Consider the following 17,688-nt stretch of genomic DNA (forward strand, 5'->3'; position numbering starts at 1 on the left):
AAAAAAAAAAGATGGCAGATTCCCATTTTTAAAACTACTAAAACTTTGACAAAGCAAAACTAAGACTTAAAATGTATCTTCATGGGAAGAAACAGACACCCATACATATCTACCAAAACACATACACACAAACCCCAGGCGTTAAGAAATGCATCTTTTCCGTATGACATAGAGCTTATCAAGTGTTGCCAGCAATGCTGTGGCAGACCTCATCAAAACCCAGTCAGAAAAGCACAGGAACTGACACACTTAGGTACTTCATGACTAGGGAGGAGACGGGCTGTCACCTCAATAACTGCAGATCACCTGGGAATGAGGTGAGGGGCATGGAGGGAATGGCTGCTAGAGATGTCAACACCCAAAATCTATACTTGTAATCAGTAAAGAGTCTGCAGAATCAGAATGATGCTAACATTCACCTTATTTTCCCAGCTTAATTTTGACTGCAGAGCATTAGGTTTCAGGTATATAAATTCTGCTGCTTGAAGGCAGTGTGCTACCACTTCCTGTTGGAGCTCTGGGGCTAAACAAGGGGTATGGGATTTCCCCTCCTCCACGTCAACTGAAGACAGTTCACAGCCTCTTTTTACCACATCCACCTCACAGAAAATATGAAGACCAAGATCTCACATGAGATTCACCTCCTTTTCATGTTCACTTCCTATTCTAATCTGTTTCAGGGCACTGGTTTTCATGCCTTCATAGCTGTCACCCTCCAAAGAACCTCAGTTCCATCACTTTTTGAAATCCACTGATAGACTTGAACCCTTCAAAATGAAAAGTAATTTTTAAAAGGTACTATTTTAAAAGGAAGCAGACAGCCTTAAAGGAAACATGGGACAAAAATTAAGGGAAAAACAGAAAACGAATAAAGCTATCACAAACAAGCAAGTTGTCTAAGAAGCTTAACAAAAACAGCATCAGTGAGGTTCACTTACTTTCAAGGCAGGAGATACTTCTGGGAGGCTCAAATACAGAATGGACAAAAGGACACCCACTCAGCTTGTTAGAAATGATCCTTTCCCATCTGCACCGCAGTATGCAGTCGACAATGAAAAGTCATTATCTGAGGCTTTGAAATTAATACCAACATCAAAAATTAACGCCCTTTCGTTGCTGTACCAGCAGCTACCACCAAATCTTAGGAATATACTTCAGAGATGACATTTAAAATCTGCTTTTCAGAAAAGAAAAGTCCTACTCAAGACTGACTGCCAAGAACTTGCAATTCAAACTTCCTTAAGCTCAGACATCATAACACCCAGGAGATGTTAGACCGTTCAATCTATATGAAAGAAGCCAGAATGAGCAAACAAACCATAGCCTTTTGTAATACTTAAAGAGTGGTCTATACCAAATACTCTTTTTTAAAAAAAGATAAATTATTTTTTAAAATACACAAATATTCAAACACTCGTATTACCGAAGCACTAGCTCTCTATTATTTCCCAACCCAGAAATTCATGGGGAAATATGCTGTAAGAACTATATGAAAGATGCCTAAATAAGCCACTATTAGAGGCCAGAAACATCACCAAGACAACCAAAAGCTGAGATATTCTTAAGGTACTTAATTAACCTGCAGCTATTTAACAGGAGAAATGATGTTAAGGTCGTCACTTCTAAGACAGCTTAAAACCAGCTTTGACTTGGTCTTCAGTTTATCGTAAGTTAAGAGATCTTGTTACCTGAACACAGTGTCTTCCAGTACAAAAGTAGAAAGGACAGCTCCCAGCCAAGATCAGAAAGACTCTTGAATCAATTGGAAGTAACTTAGAGGTGTATCACATGTTGTGATTCATTTAACAATAATTAGAACCAAAGCAAAATATACAGGGAGGCAGGTAGAACACAAGATCAATTCCTTGGCTGAGAAGTTGTTAAACATTCAGATCCAAGGATTTAAAATACTGAGAAGTCTTGCTTCTCAGGAGATCATAGTAAAGAGGTGAACCATATTTTCCTGACCACATCATTTCCAAAAGTCACCAATTCCCTTAACATCCATTAACACTCACAGAACAAATTAACGCTCTACAGACATTATTCCATCATTACTCACATTTTGCTTTCTCCTGCACTTGATCCAAAGGAAGTAAAGAGAACATGGTAATCAGTTACTGGAGCAAGTCCTGCGCCCCATTACTTTCCATTTCCTCTCTTTTCCATCTCCTCTGTCTTCTCTGCTCAACCTCCCTTTACTATGATGTTGCTTCCTCTTTTCCTTTCTGTCTCACACCCAGATCTCCTTTACTTTCTCCACCAAGTATCCTCATTCCGCCCTCTGATCCCTTGAACTCTTCTTCCACCTACAATTTTCTTCTGCCCCCTCCTACGACATCTCGGTCCAGACCTCCTGTGGCCAGCCGTCCCCTTCCTCCTCACCTTCTGACCGCTCATTCCCCTGAATTCCCTTCCAGTTGCCTGATTCTCACTTCTCTGTCCCTTGTGTCCTCTGTCCCTTTACTTCACATCCCTCTCATTGCCCCATCCCTCATTTCCCCCTTCACATTTCCTTCCTCTCCTGTCTTTTAATCCATTTACATGTCCACTATCCCCTTCTCTCTCTACACGAGATTTCCTGCGTTTTCCCCCCAACACATTTTGTCCCTCAAAGACCCCTCCCTGTCAGTCTGCAAACCCTCTCGTTCCCCCAATACCCCTAGTCCTTGTTCCTCTGTTCCCCTTCCCCTTCCTTTGCCCCCAAGTTACCCCTTCGCCCTAGCCTCACGTTCCCGCTCGCCCCTCTCCCTCAAACGCCCTCGCCCCTCTCAGTGCCCCCGCCACCTTGCAGTCCTCGGGATCTCCTCTCCGGGGCTCCCAAGCGCCCCCCGCCCTCTCCCCATCCCCTCGTACCCGCCCCCCAATTCTCTCCCCGGTCCCGGGCCGCGGCCCCTCCCTCACCGATGGTGGAGATGAAGGTGGTGTTGAAGGCGTCCTCTGAGAAGCGGAACAGGAGGCAGGTCTTGCCCACCCCCGAGTCGCCGATGAGCAGCAGCTTGAAGAGATAATCGTACGTCTTCGCCATCTTCTCGCTCCGGCCCTCTGACCGGGGAGCCAGAGGAGGCAGTGGAGAGAAGCGAGGAGGGGGCCGCGGGCGAGGGGGCGTGCCCGCCAATCCGCCGCTGCTCGCTCCGCCCCGCGCCCCGCCCCTCCTCTCAGAGAAGGCCTGCGCGCCCCTCCCAGTGAGGCCAATCCGCGAGGGCTTCGTCATCACCGCCCGCGCCCCGGGGCTTCATGGGACTTGTAGTTCCTCCCGGGAGCCTCGGGCGTGCCCCGTGCGGACTGTCCAGGCGGCTCCAGCGGATAAAAGACCTGCTATGGGCGGGGTGACAGAGTGAGGCGTTTCCACCCGAGCTGGGAAGGGACGCCCCGTTTCGAACTCTGCTGGTCGAGCCGCCAGAACTCAACTTTGTAATTTCTTTGTGTGCGGGCGCCTTCCAAATCCAGGACCTCAGAATCAGAGCCCCGTAGTTCCCGCATCTCTTCCGCCGAGACCTGGAGCAGAGATGCTTTCTTTCCTTGGCGCTGCTGTGGCGCAGCCTACGGGTTATCTGCAGAGTGCATTATCCAGCTTCTCCCCCAGGCCATGCCCAGAACCACTATAACCGCCCTCCGGCAGTCCCTCAGTCACAGAGCTGAGAAAGAATGGTTACCATGCTAACTCGAACCTCACTCGTGCCCCCTTCTTCAAGCCACACAGACCAGAGCCAAATACGATGAGTACTTAGAGAATCTGCTACGATGATCGCTCCTCTCTCCTCGCAGGAAGATGGATTTTTAAATCTGGGAAACCTTGTGCTACGAGTCTGTGCCCCATAAAACTGCAAGCATCCTGTGAGGCGGGAACCGGGCCACGGGAATTTAGAGAGTAAGATTTGAATTTAGTCTTGGGTCTGCTGCATAACCGCTGTGACAAGTCACGCAGGCACTGTACATTTCAGTTTTCTCATCTGTAAAATGGATATGAAACAAGATACTTCATAGGGTTCTAGTGAAACTTAAATACTAAATGTGGAAGTTCTTTGAAACCCATAAGGCACTGTTAGCATTGATGGTAATATTCATTAATCTTCAGTAGGCTCTCACTTAACTGATGACGAATATAGGGGGAAACAGCATTCTGTTATACTCAAGTTAATCCTCTTATTTATTGTCTTAGGCTAATTCTTTGTTTTGTGGGTGTATTGTTCAGTCCCCTTTCATTTGCTAGTGGCAGAAACCCAACCGGATTAGCTGTTGTGAAAAGGGAGTTGACTGGTTCAGGTAATGTGGAAGCAAAAGGCTAAGGAGGTGTGGGACCAGGAGTCCACCTGCCAGGGCTCTCTGTCTCTCATCTGTTGTTCTCCCTTGGAAGTTTTAATTTCTAATATGTCAAATACGGACAGATAAAACCCACGTAAACAAAAGCTTCTTGGAGTCTTCAATAATTTTTAAGAGGATAAAGGGATCTTGAAACCAAAATATTTGAGAACCACTGGTCCAGACATTTACCATTTATCTTAGCTATAAGGAAACACCTTCTGGAAGGCTAGAGGTTATTAAGGGAACCAGTGGACTCCACCATTAGTGGAATAAGAAAAGAAAAGGAAAAAAAATGTGGACAGTTAGTTGAACAAGCCAGTAGGATTTTTAAGATACATACTGTGTGCCTTGTGACTTTACGAACAGTGCCACTGATAATCTATTCTCAGTCGCATTGTGGCAGAAGACTTAGTTGGCCCTGGAATTGGCCTTCATTTTCTATGTGAGTAAAAGATGAAATGCATCATCATTAACTTATTGATCATACAGTAGCCAGAGGGCTGCTACTGCTGCTGCTTACGGAATGTCTCATTCCTAGAGTCCACTAGATAGGAACAAAGCTCTAATGAGGTCAAAGTCACAGTGTCTGCCCCTAATGAAGAAGGATTCTGCTCTCTGGCACAGGCTGAGTCTCCTTGCCCAAGCCAGTCCTTGAGCAAGCCTCTGAACGTGACTTCAGGCATGGTCTGAACAATGTGGATTGTTCTATACCTTCCTCCTCATTCCTGGAAAAGAAGGGGAAAAAATTCCGCAAAGAGGAGTGGAATTTCTTTCTTTTTAAAAATGTATATTTATGGCGGGGCGTGGTGGCTCACGCCTATAATCCCAGCACTTTGAGAGGCTGAGGCGGGCGGATCACGAGGTCAGGGTATTGAGACCATCCTGGCTAACACGGTGAAACCCCGTCTCTACTAAAAACACAAAAAATTAGCTGGGCGTGGCAGCGGGCGCCTGTAGTCCCAGCTACTCAGGAGGCTGAGGCAGGAGAATGGCGGGAACCCGGGAGACAGAGTTTGCAGTGAGCCGAGATAGCCCCACTGCACTCCAGCCTGGGCGACAGAGCGAGACTCCATCTCAAACAAAAGAAAAAAGTATATTTATTAAAATCATGTTTAGTCCCACTGCCTGTATGCAACTATTATCATTCTCTTTCTATATGAATAAAAATGTACTGATATGGTAAAGAACTTAAGTTCAAAAGAGAAACTAGCATTAGGAATTTTAAAGTCCCTAAATTTTCTTAGGGGAATTTTGTTAATTGGTGGGAATTTTAAAAAATAATAAGGTTGTCTTATTTTCACTTCCCCAGTTTTTCTCTGCTACCAAGTATATATAATATTGGGACTTTCTAGCTGGTAAGTTTGCACACCACTGTTGAACCATTCAAGCATTTTGACATATTGATACTACTTCAAAAAGAATTAGATTTTTTTCTCTTACACATTATTCGTTTTCATATTTTGTGCAACAATGTTATTTAGATATCAGATTCTGGTAATAGTAACTGAGTACTCTTGAATGAAGGCATTTTGCTCAAAGGACTGGACATTAAGTATATTTGTAGCACTACAGTTACCTAAGGTAGCAGGTTGCTGGTTGCCACTGTTCCTTCTTTCTCCCAGAGCTATCAGTGGACCCCGTTTTAAACTCCAAGTTACTATGCTCTGAGTGAACCACATCAATACTTTCTGTCAGTTTCCCAAGCCCACCCTATAAATACTACATCACTGCAGAGCACTAGGCAGACCAGCACATTCAATTTGATTTAGCGAATGTTTATTGAAGCCTTCTATAGGGTTAACATTGTACATGACAGCTTGACTACAGTAATCTAGATGTCCAAGGAGTCTACCTGCTGTGAATTTTGTCAGACCAACACTCTTTCTGCTTTTGGAAAGCCACTCCTCTTTCTAATGGTGACTGTGAATCATGTCACTTCACTGCATATGCCACAGAGGTGGGCATATGACCCAGGCTGCGTCAATCCGAGTTCTTCCCTGTGAACTTTCTAAGGAAATGGGTTATTGCTGAAAGGAGGTCTGTCTGGTATGAGGTCTGTGTGAGCTTTTGGCTGGTTTTGATCAAAGTTTTAGTTCATTTTCCTGTATTCTCTTGTTCCTGCTCTCCTCTGTGTTTACTTTGTCCTCAGGCTAACTTTCCTCATGGTAGCAAGCAAGACTGCCATGTTGCACAATTCTAAAGGCATTATTCACTCTCCACAGTAATGTATTCATCTTGGGGGTCCACGCCCAAGATTCTACAAACAGTCTTGAGGGTCTGTGTGTTCTCTAAGCAGATTTTCAAAATAATTTAAGAATTATTAAGCTGGTTTAAGTTGCTCCGTAACACTTGAGAGCAAGAAATGTCACCTTTCTTAATTGCTTTAATGAAATTAAATTTGACTGAGACTCCTACTTATCAAAGGCTGACAAAACCAATATCAGGTTTTTATTGTTTTTGAGAAAGAGTTTCACTCTTGTTGCCCAGGCTGGAGTGCAATGGCACAATCTCAACTAACTGCAACCTCTGCCTCCTGGGTTCAAGCAATTCCTCTGCCTCAGCCTCCCAAGTAGCTGGGATTACAGATGCCCATCACTGATTTGCTTTAATGCGACCCCCAGAGCAAATGCCAGAGAAAAGGCAAGTAGGCAAGGCAAAAAAAAACTTTATTTACAAGCCAATGTGAAGGAGGGGCGAGGTTCACCAGTCTCCAGCGGTGGAGGCCGACGAAGTCGCTCCGGCGTTCTCGGGGAAGGTTCCTAGGTCCGCACAGAAGCAGGGGCCAAGGAAGTTCGCACCAGCGTTCTCGGAGGAGGTTCCTGGGTCCCGCGTACGAGGAGGGGCCAAGGAAGTTCGCTCCGGCGTTCTCGGAGGAGGTTCCCAGGTCCCGCGCACGAGGAGGGGCCAAGGAAGTTCGCACCGCGCGCCCGCGGCCCCGGCCGGAGCGGGCTGTTATGCTCCTGCGGCCCTGGCCGAGTGGGAGGGCAGCGCTGGGCGGACATAGGGCCGGGCGGTCGGGCGCGGTTCGGTAGGCCCAGCTAGGGGCGGTTTTGTGGGGATTCTTCTCCGTCGGAGTCGGGCTTGCACCTGGCAGGTCGAACCTGCCTGTCTTTCCCGCGGCGCCGCCGAAGTTGAAGAACCCGGAACTGCGCCATCTTGCCTCCGTTTGTCCAAACAATCACTATGCCTGGCTAATTTTTATATTTTTAGTAGAGACGGCGTTTCACCATGTTGGCCAGGTTGATCTCGAACTCCTGACCTCAGGTGATCCATCCACCTTGGCCTCCCAAAGTGCTGGGATTACAGGCATGAGCCACCACGCCTGGCCCAATATCAGTTATTATTGGGACTTTTCCTCTCCTTAATTGTATCTTACAAGAATCCAGGAGCTTACATGGTCCTGAAAAATTAAAGGCAAAGCAGCCTCTGGGAATCAGTGTGTACCCATCTCGGTTGACACTTCTGCCCAACCACTCTTAGGTTCTGGCCCTCTGCCATCTGTTAAGCACAGCTGTCCCGGTGGGCTACAAAGATGTCCTTTATGGTGATTATCTTCACTGACTGATGACTCGGCTGTTGAATAAGTTCTCTCTGTGTTATTGAATGGTTTGTGTGCTTTTTTGCTCCCTTAAAAGTTGAACTCTTTGAGGAAAGAGACTGCTAAGGTATTGCTGCATCCCCAGCATGCTTAGCATGATGTTTTATACGTAGTAGGCACTCAAGGTGTTGAATGAACAAATGAATAAAGATCTGACTGGCGTCTCAGCAGTCTAGCTAATTTTAAAACATCTGGACACCTTTAGTTTATTATTTGCTATAATAGGTGTTTGGGACCTCACTAATACCTTTCTATTTGTACTCTACCTTGTATTTATGTTATTCATTCGGTAAGTACACTATTCATTGTTGTGTTTAAGGAATCAGCATAATTATATATTATTTTTCTGGTTTGTCAAGATCACACTGAATGATAAGCCCTTAAAAATACCAATTTTTCATATCACCTGTGTGTCATAAACAAAATGCTATTTAGTAATACTCCAGTGTATAATTCTACAGTTATCCTAATCAGAGGGACAAACTGTGCCCTTTCCACTCACTGATACTTCCTGAGCAATCACGGGGTGAAAAATGTCCACGCAAACATTCATTAAGTTCACAGTTTGAAACTAGCTAAGCAAGGCCACCTGGAGGATACAAAAAGATGTCTCGTGTGGTCCTTGCCCTCAGTTTGCTCCCAGCGAATTGAGGGGAGAGCCCACAAGTGAAAAATTCAATGGTAAATGTGAGGCTTGTACACACTGCATTTATCTTGATAGGTCAAGATAAGTTGTCCATTCTGATTGGTTGGCTTTTCATTCGGATTAGTGGGGCATCCATTCTAATTGGTTGGGTGTTGATTTTGATTATTTGAGCATCCATTCTGATTGGCCAGGCTTCCAATCTGCTCGGTCAAGTGTTCCTGCCAAACTGATTGTTACATATTATGCATACGACCACTAGATGCAGAAGTTAAATAAAAGGGAGAGATGATAAGACCCCTGCATTATGTACATTCTACATAATGTAGAATCAGTGGGAGCCCTGAGCTTGTTTTCCTGCAACTAGATGGTCCCATCTAGGGGTGATACGAGACAATGACAGACCATCAAGCATTAGATTTTTTTTTTTTCTTTTTGGGACAGAGTCTCACTCTGTCACCCAGGCTGGAGTGCGGTGGCATGATCTAGGCTCCCTGGGACCTCCACTCCCCAGGTTCAAGCGATTCTCCTGCCTCAGCCTCCTGAGTAGCTGGGATTACAGGCGCACACCACCACGCCTGGCTAATTTTTGTGTTTTTAGTAGAGATGGGGTTTCACCATGTTGGCCAAGCTGGTCCCAAACTGCTGACCTCAGTTGATCCGCCTGTCTTGGGCTCCCAAAGTGCTGGGATGACAGTTGTGAGCCACTGCGCCCGGCCTAGACATCAGATTCTCATAAGGAGTGTGCAGCCTAGATCCCTTGCATACACAGTTCACAATGGGGTTCGTGCTCCTCTGAGAATCTAGTGCCACCTCTGTTCGAACAGGAGGCAGAGCACAGGTGGTAATGCTTGCTTGCCTGCTGATCACCTCCTGCTGTGTAGCCCAGTTCCTAACAGGCCACTGAATGGAACCAGCCCACTGCCTTGGGGGTTGAGGACTCCTGCACCCAAAGGTGGTTTAGAAGGAATTCATTCTAATACCTCTTGTATTATTTCTTTCTCTGATAATAAAGTTGCTGACAAATATTAGTAAAATTCATTGATTTCATTAAGCTAGGCATTGTTATTTTGTGGGATTTTGTGTAAAGTAAGACGTGCAATAAGGACTATGCATTTTGGGTAGAGCTTCTTGTAAACTTGAGTTTTTTGGGTTTTTATTTTTTTGAGTCTTTTGGGACCAACTTTAAAATGGACTCTTATCCAATGGCAAAGTCAAGATGTGCTGAAACTCACAATCAGCATCAGAACAGGTATTGGGATGCTTAGGGTAGTAAATAACAGAGTACTAAATGACCTAAATAAAAATACCTATTTAAACCATAAAAATATTTAACCCTAAACTAAAATGATCAGATATAGACCTAGTCACAGGTGAGGCTTAATCCAGTAGCTCAAATTACATGCCCAGTTCCTGGTTTCTCTGTCAGCATCTTAGCAATGCGTCTTTGAAATAGCACTTATTTCAATAGGCTAGCCCCATGTGGTTGCAAAATGTCTTCCTGAAACTCCTGGGGCTGCTTGCTTCCATATTCAAACAGAGCAGAATGTAGAGAATCCTTTTCCCCAAGAGTTCAAATAAATACCCAGGAGTTGAGTTCCATGGGCCTTGACTGCCCTTCCCTGAACCTATCCAGGGCCCAAGAGAGTGGCCTCGGTCAACTGATGTAACCCACTGGGACTGGGTGTAGAGTCAGCCTCACCCTAAACACAGGGTTCTCTTAGTGAAGACTGGAGAAGATAAGGCTGGGAAACCAACAAATGATCACCATCTGTGTTTGCATGTCAAATGCACATGGATATTTCTTTGCTTGTTTTTGAGACTGAGTCTTATTGTATTACGCAGGCTGGAGTGCAGTGGCGCGATCTCGGCTCTCTGCAACCTCTGTCTCCCGGGTTCAAGCAATTCTCGTGCCTCAGCCTCCTGAGCAGCTGGGATTTCAGGCACATGCCACCACACCTGGCTAATTTTTTTATTTTTAGTAGAGACAGAGTTTCACCATATTCGTCAGGCTGGTCTCAAACTCCTGACCTCTGGTGATCTGCCCACCTTGGCCACCCAAAGTGCTGGGGTTACAGGTGTGAGCCACCATGGCTGGCCATCACGTGGATATTTGTGTCAAGTACTACCAAGTGATGGATTACATTGGAGAAATCACAGAAATGAATCCAGAAAAAGTGTGATTTGTCATTCTCTAAACAGATGGGTTGATGCTTAACTGGGAAGAAGGAAATATGGCCTCCTTGAGGAGGGAATGGGTAGCCCAAAGCCAGAATTAACCAAAGCACTTCGACACCTGGTCCCTTTTCTGCCCTACTTCAGGAATCAGCTAAGGGTATAAAGCCTATTCTGGCAGCAAAGAGTTTAAAATGGGCCTTATTCCCTTAAATGGCTCCTGAAGCAAACTTTCTGATTTTTCTATCAGGCTCTGACTAATCTGTGCTGGAACTTTGTAATTGTAAAAAGGACTGAACTCAGCATCAGATGACCTGAGTTCTGTTTCCTGTCTGCCACTAACTAGTTCTGTGACCTTAAACAAGCACAGCCTTTCTGTGTCTCAGTTTCCTTAACTGTAAAATGGGAGGAGCTGAATGAAATCGTCCATTCCCATCTGTAAAATCCTTTGAACGCTTGAATCCAGGCCTGCATAACAGATATCCTGAGACCTGGAAGTTCTGGTCTTTCACACAATAGTCTCCTGAGCCACCCAAACACCCTGGTGAATCGGGGGATTTATCAGCAACGTCAGAGGCCTTGTGAGTCCCATTGAGGCCATGTAGGGTATGGAGCTGGGAAAGGAGCCCAAGACACCTAGTTCCTTGTTCTAAACAACATTCGATTCACCCTTATGACTCAGTTATCAGTGCTTCTCTCTTTCCAAAGAGCACAAAGTTTTAGTCCTGAGATAGCAACAGTGATTTATTGGGTTGCCAAACTACTGGGTTAAGAGAAAAATAAAATTCTGCTTTGTATTTTGAGCCAACTCCAATCAGATTTCTGCCTGCAATTGCTACTTAATATGAATAATCATAATCATTTCCTGAATAACCTTAAACATAGACATATATATATATGTTTACAGGCAGGGTCTCACAATGTTCCATAGGCTGGAGTGCAGTGGCTATTCACGGGCACAATCATAGCTCACTGTAACCTCAAACTTCTGAGCTCAAGTGATCCTGCCTCGGCCTCCCGAGTAGCTAGGACTACAGGTGCACACTACTGCGCCTGGCTCTGACTTTTTTTTTTTTTTTTTTTCTAGTTTAACAATAGCAAAGGCTTACAAACAGAGTTAATCAGGGAACACACTGAATTGCTCCAGAACCTATGATAAAACACCCTGTCCCTTTGTGAAATTCCTTGCTCTCACTGGTTTAGACAGAACTGAAGAGTTAATATGAAATGAAGCAGGACTCTTTGATTATTCACTTTTAAAATTACAAGGACAAATGATGATGATAACCTGATAGAATGCTGAATAAATAAGGCTGAATAGGTGATTCCTTTGGGCCAGGTTGAATATTCAGATTAAGAGAAACCAAGAATGAAATCCCAATCATGTTGTAATTTCCCACCTACCGCTTTCTGAAACTCAAGTAGCTATATGGTCTAATTAGGCTGTTTGGGGGATTATCACATTTTATTTCTGCAATGAAAGGCATCATTCGGGGTTTAATATTTATTGAGGCTTTTATGAAACAGAGAGGTTTCCATATGTCTCTAGAGCAAAACATTTGTGTTTGCCATCTGCTACTCAAGAGTAGTTTTGTAGAAAAAGAATGCAAATTGCTTGCTTCTTTAATTACTTTGGGGCTAGGCTATACTATAGTTGGGACTGCGGAATAGCCAGTGGAATTAACTGCTGGGAGAATACCGTTGTTTACTCAGCCACCAACTTAAAGAATTCTTTACAAGCAAACTGCATAAAAAGAGATTAAAGCCTAAAATTATTTTTGTTCTTTTAACTCAAGGCAAAGACCAAGTGAAGAGATGTGTGAGATTTTTTTCGAGCTGGCAAAAAGGAGATCCTATCTAGGAGACAAGGCTTTAAGGTCAGTATAGTAAGTATCAGTTCTCTTTTTCAAGATCTGATGCCAACTGAATCTGTGACTCATACTTAGTACTTAAAAAAAAAAAAAATCAAAGGATCTCCTTGAGCTCAGTATCAAAAAAAGTAATTTACTTTTCATCACCAGGAGCTAATTACCTGGGCTCTGGACTCCGATCTGTTTGTTTCTCCTTTCCCTCTTCTCACTGGCTTCTTGAACTGTGCGTAAGTCTCTATTCAATAACACCTTCACTAGCCTGTAGATAGTCATCATTAGAAAATATAGTATTTCTAATCGCTTTTGCTTAATCAGGAGTCACTTCAACCAACAGGGCTCACGGAAAAGTAGAAGCTCTGGGGCTTAGGAATTGTCTGTGGATTTCAATTGCTGATGCTTTTTCTAGCTTTCCTCACAGTAAAATTTTATTCATCAAGGTTATGAGAATACAGAATGTAAGAAATTGACAGATGAAAGGGACCTAGTCTGCCCTCTGACTAACTGAGATCCTTGACAGACTATCTAACCTCAATGGACCTCTGACTTCTAAGACTACTTCTTGCTATAAGAGGCCACAAAAACCTGCCGGGCACGGTGACTCACACCTGTAATCCCAGCACTTTGGGAGGCCAAGGCAGGTGGATCACGAGTTCAGAAGATTGAGACCATCCTGGCCAACATGGTGAAACTCCGTCTCTACTAAAAATACAAAAATTAGCTGGGCGTGGTGTAATCCCAGCTACTCGGGAGGCTGAGGCAGAAGAATCGCTTGAACCAGGGAGTCGGAGGTTGCAGTGAGCTGAGATCGCACCATTGCACTCCAGCCTGGGCAATAGAAGGAGACTCCTTCTCAAAGAAAAAGAGGCCATAAAAACCAATGGCTAGGCCGGGTGCGGTGGCTCACGCCTGTAATCCCAGCACTTCGGGAGGCCGAGGCGGGCAGATCAGAGGTCAGGAGTTTGACATCAGCCTGGCCAACAGGGCGAAACTCCCTCTCTCCTAAAAATACAAAAATTAGCGGGGCGTGGTGGCGGGCGCCTGTAATCCCAGCTACTCGGGAGGCTGAGGCAGGAGAATTGCTTGAACCCAGAGGTGGAGGTGGCAATGAGCCGAGATTGCGCCACTGCACTCCAGTCTGCTGACAGGGCGAAACTCCATCCTGAGAAAAAACAAAACAAAAAACCAATGACTATAGAGATGTATTCCAGGGTTTCTCAAAATGTGTACCTCAGAACACTAAGTGAGTCAGCAGATGCTAGTAGGTGACACAAGAAGAAAAGATTTCAGGGCTAAGCATTTTGAGAAATGCTGCTATCAGTTGATTAGACGGTGCAGCTTCTCTGACATCAGTGTGCAGAGGCGCAGCTGAGTCTCCACAGCAAGGTGTGGCACACGGCTTTCCCCACACTCCAGTCTGATGGCGCATCTTATGGGGCTTGTGTCCTGCAGACTGTATGGTAGGAAACCGATTTAATCTAAACCTTTTTTATTTATTTATTTATTTGAGACAGAGTCTTACTCTGTTGCCCAGGCTGGAGTGCAGTGGTGAGATCTCGGCTCACTGCAGCCTCTGCCTCACGGGTTCCAGCAATTCTCCTGCCTCAGCCTCCGGAGTAGCTGAGACTACAGGCGCCCGCCACCACGCCTGGCTGATTTTTTGTATTTTTAGTAGAGACAGGGTTTCACCACATTGGACAGGCTGGTCTCAAACTCCTAACTTCAGGTGATCCACCCGCCTCAGCCTCCTAAAGTGCTGGGATTACAGACGTGAGCCACCGCACTCGGCCCTTATTTTCATATTTATTTATTTATGTATTTATTTTTGAGACAGGGTTTCTTTCTGTCACCCAGCCTGAAGTGCAGTGGCAGGATCTTGGCTCACTGCAACCTCTACCTCCCAGGCTCAAGGTGTCCTGCCACCTCAGCTCAAGGTATCCTTCCACCTCAGCTGGGACCACAGGCCCACACCACCATGCCCAGCTAATTTTTATTTTTATTTTTTGGCAGAGATGGGGTTTCACCATGTTGCCTAGGCTGGTCTCAAACTCCTTGACTGAAGCAATCTCCCCGCCTCGGGCTCGCAAAGTGCTGAGATTAGAGGCTGAGCCACCTCTCGCAACCTAACCCCCTAGTTTTAGATATGAAAACACTAAATAGCAAAGTCCTACTATCAAGTTGAAAATCAGTATGTTTACAGGAAGCTATGAGGAAAGACGGCAGCATCCATTCCCTGAATTCCTGCCAGACTGGACTGAGAACACCCGTCCTTGCCTCCCAGGTTTCTCCTGCCTCCGAGGGTAGGGCTCCCTGCTGCCGCCTCTGTCACTATCAGATCCACAGAAAGATCAGAGAAGAGGGTGGGGCGCTATGATGTCTCTCTGTCCTCCACACCTGGGGAGGCCGCTTCACCCTCAAGCTCTGGAGGACTGGCAGATGTTGTACTAACCTGAAATGAAAATCACCTTCTGTGCAGAAGCATATTTACCCAAAATTCTGAATGAACATTCTGTATATTGCGTTTTTGAGAAAAAGACTAATGTCAAGTAATTAAGCTAACATTGGCATTTTTTGCTTTGTCTTGTTCTGTATTTTGAACGAATTATAGGCTAGGTTAGAAGGTCAAATCACACCCAGGCTAATTTCCCACGTTGACATTTAAAGTGGTGTAAAAATGGTCTGCACAATGAAATGCTTTTACAGAAAAATTATTTAAATTTCTTGACGGCATGAATTATATTCACATTGTATCCCTAATGACTGACTAACACAGGCTTGGCATATATTAGCCACATAGTGACAAATATGTTTGCATTAATTAGTAAATTATAATCTGAGCAGGTTTTAATAAAATTAAATAATGGTAATAATACGCTCACAGCACTAATGGTATCCTACCTTTTCAGATTAATTGGCTTATCATGGTCAAGGACCATGAATTCTGGTTAAGGCTTATTAACAGAGGCTATTTAACAGTTTTCACTTGTGATCTCCTGGTTTCATAAACATGTTCTTTCAGGTGATAATAAATGAGATCATTTCTATATTTGACTTTTCAACACACAAACACAGAATTGGAATGAGCTGGTAGTTATCAAGTCCTGTTTTCCAGTCACTGCAAAATTCCCCGTTCAACCACTTGGTCTGTGCTTAAACATCCCCATAGATAACGCACATAATAACAACCTTGAAGAAATGTGTGATCCTGGAGGGCCCTCTGAGTCATCAAAGGAGGATAAAATCATGTTAGTAAATGATAGTTTGTGTTCTATAGTTTCATTCATTCAACAAAAACTCTTTCAGCACCTACAATATATAAATCGACTTGCTAGATACCATAAGAGGAATAAAGATGAAACTGACACAGACCACTTGATAAGAAACCTATGGCCTTCACAGGAGGTGGGACCCACACTTACATAGTTAAAATACTAGGTAGAATTACGATATGCTGGTAATGTACTGTTGTGCTAGTTTATAGTTTGTTTTTTTTTTTTTTTTTTTTTTTGACACAGAGTCTCACGCTGTCACCCAGCCTGGAGTGCAGTGGTGCAATCTCCGCTCACTCCAACTTCTGCCTCCCGGGTTCAAGCAATTTTTCTGCCTCAACCTCCCAAGTAGCTAGGATTACAGGCATGCACCATCATGCCTGGCTAATTTTTAAATTTTTTTTGTGGAGATGAGGTTTCACCATGTTGACCAGGCTGGTCTTGAACTCCTGACTTCGAGTGATCCACCCGCCTCGGCCTCCCAAAGTGCTGGGATTACTGTGCCCAGCCTTATAGTTATTTCAAAACTAGTTTACATTTCTTTAGATACTGTTAGTCTATAATTAAGTGGATTACCCAGTGTATTAGAACACCGAATTCCCTAACTACTGTTGATAAACGGAAGGTTACAACACTCAGTATCAGTGACATCGGGTTTTACTAGCAATCATCAGCATCACCTAAGAGAGATGCTCTTGGGTGCACCATCCCAGCAAAGTCTTGCTGACCAGCGTTGAGTCACCTGCTTTAGGAACAATATTATTGGAGAAAGTTGGAGGAACTCTTGCCTGAACCGAGAATCCAGAATTCAATGCTGCTAGCATTTAAACACACAACAACAAATTTGCATCGAAATAAACATTGTACACATTTCCTTACATCTTTTGCCTTGAGAATTTGGTGATGAAAATACTTTTTACATGTGGACATTTTCCCCTTAATGTTAAATGTTGTAAATTATTATGCAAAACTGAGATATGGGTGAACAATAAGGAAACTCATAATTTTGGCTTCTTTGCATCTTAAAGCCAGGACTGTGATCATGATGCTGATTCTGAAGGAAATGATGTGGACAGAAGCTGTGTTGTCTGACAGCTCCTCACAACCTTGACTGACCCAAGCAACCCCCACAAAAAGCAGTGCCCAGCAGTCCAGGGAGTCAAGCTTCTCTTCTTCCTCCCCCTTGGTCCATTCTGCGGAGGCAGCAGCGGTGGCACTGAACTTAGGATCACCCTCTAGAGTTTTGGTGTCTGGTTTTGCATGGGAGTGCAACCGTAGCAGTAAAATATTTACTTATGGAGCTCATTCATTCATTCTCTGGCTCTTATACCTACTGGAGATAATGCCTACTGCACAATGTAAGTAAGTTATTTATTGGAGGTAGCAGATAAAATATTGAAACAGCTCATGCCTGTTTGTTGTATAGTTGAGGTAGAAATAATGGTACCCAGATTCCTGCAGACTCTATTAACTCACATCTTTGGCTTATTTATTATTTGTCCAGATATGATTTGTTCTTAGGTCTTGGCAAGAGGGGCCTCTCCCCTGGGGCCCACTGTGTAGAGAGCCCTATGATACCCTTGTTCTCTTCTGGCCAGTCCTCTCCACTGGGCAAGGAGTTTACAGACAAAGTGGATTTACTCACCCAGAGCCATGTCATCTTTTTAGGCTACATTCCAGGTACCCAGAACTCAGGATTCCCTGCCAATGGCCCTGCTTCCAGGATTGGTATGGACCTCTTCTCCTTTTCCTTCCTTCTTCCTCCCTTCCTTCCTTCCTTCCTTCCTTCCTTCCTTCCTTCCTTCCTTCCTCCCTCCCTCCCTCCCTCCC

General features: G+C 44.5%; 1 protein-coding gene and 1 long non-coding RNA gene across 2 annotated transcripts in view; one reads left to right on the forward strand and one right to left on the reverse strand.

Moving 5' to 3' along the window:
- The window catches only part of RAB8B (RAB8B, member RAS oncogene family), an 81,573-nt gene extending 78,394 nt beyond the window's left edge, over positions 1-3,179 (reverse strand). The window contains exon 1 of the mRNA XM_017869050.1: positions 2,905-3,179. Coding sequence (XP_017724539.1) covers positions 2,905-3,028 — 124 coding nt within the window. The 5' untranslated portion in view covers positions 3,029-3,179. The remainder of the gene's footprint in view (positions 1-2,904) is intronic.
- A 71-nt stretch (positions 3,180-3,250) lies between these two features.
- On the forward strand, positions 3,251-17,129 carry LOC108527654 (uncharacterized). Its single transcript, XR_001884877.1, has 3 exons — positions 3,251-3,871; positions 12,518-12,598; positions 16,887-17,129. It is a non-coding gene; the product is annotated as an uncharacterized LOC108527654 (long non-coding RNA).
- Positions 17,130-17,688: the final 559 nt, after the last annotated feature.

Source organism: Rhinopithecus bieti, unplaced genomic scaffold, assembly GCF_001698545.2.
Source record: "Rhinopithecus bieti isolate Rb0 unplaced genomic scaffold, ASM169854v2 scaffold_4908, whole genome shotgun sequence".
In the NCBI taxonomy this organism is placed as follows: Eukaryota; Metazoa; Chordata; class Mammalia; order Primates; family Cercopithecidae; genus Rhinopithecus; species Rhinopithecus bieti.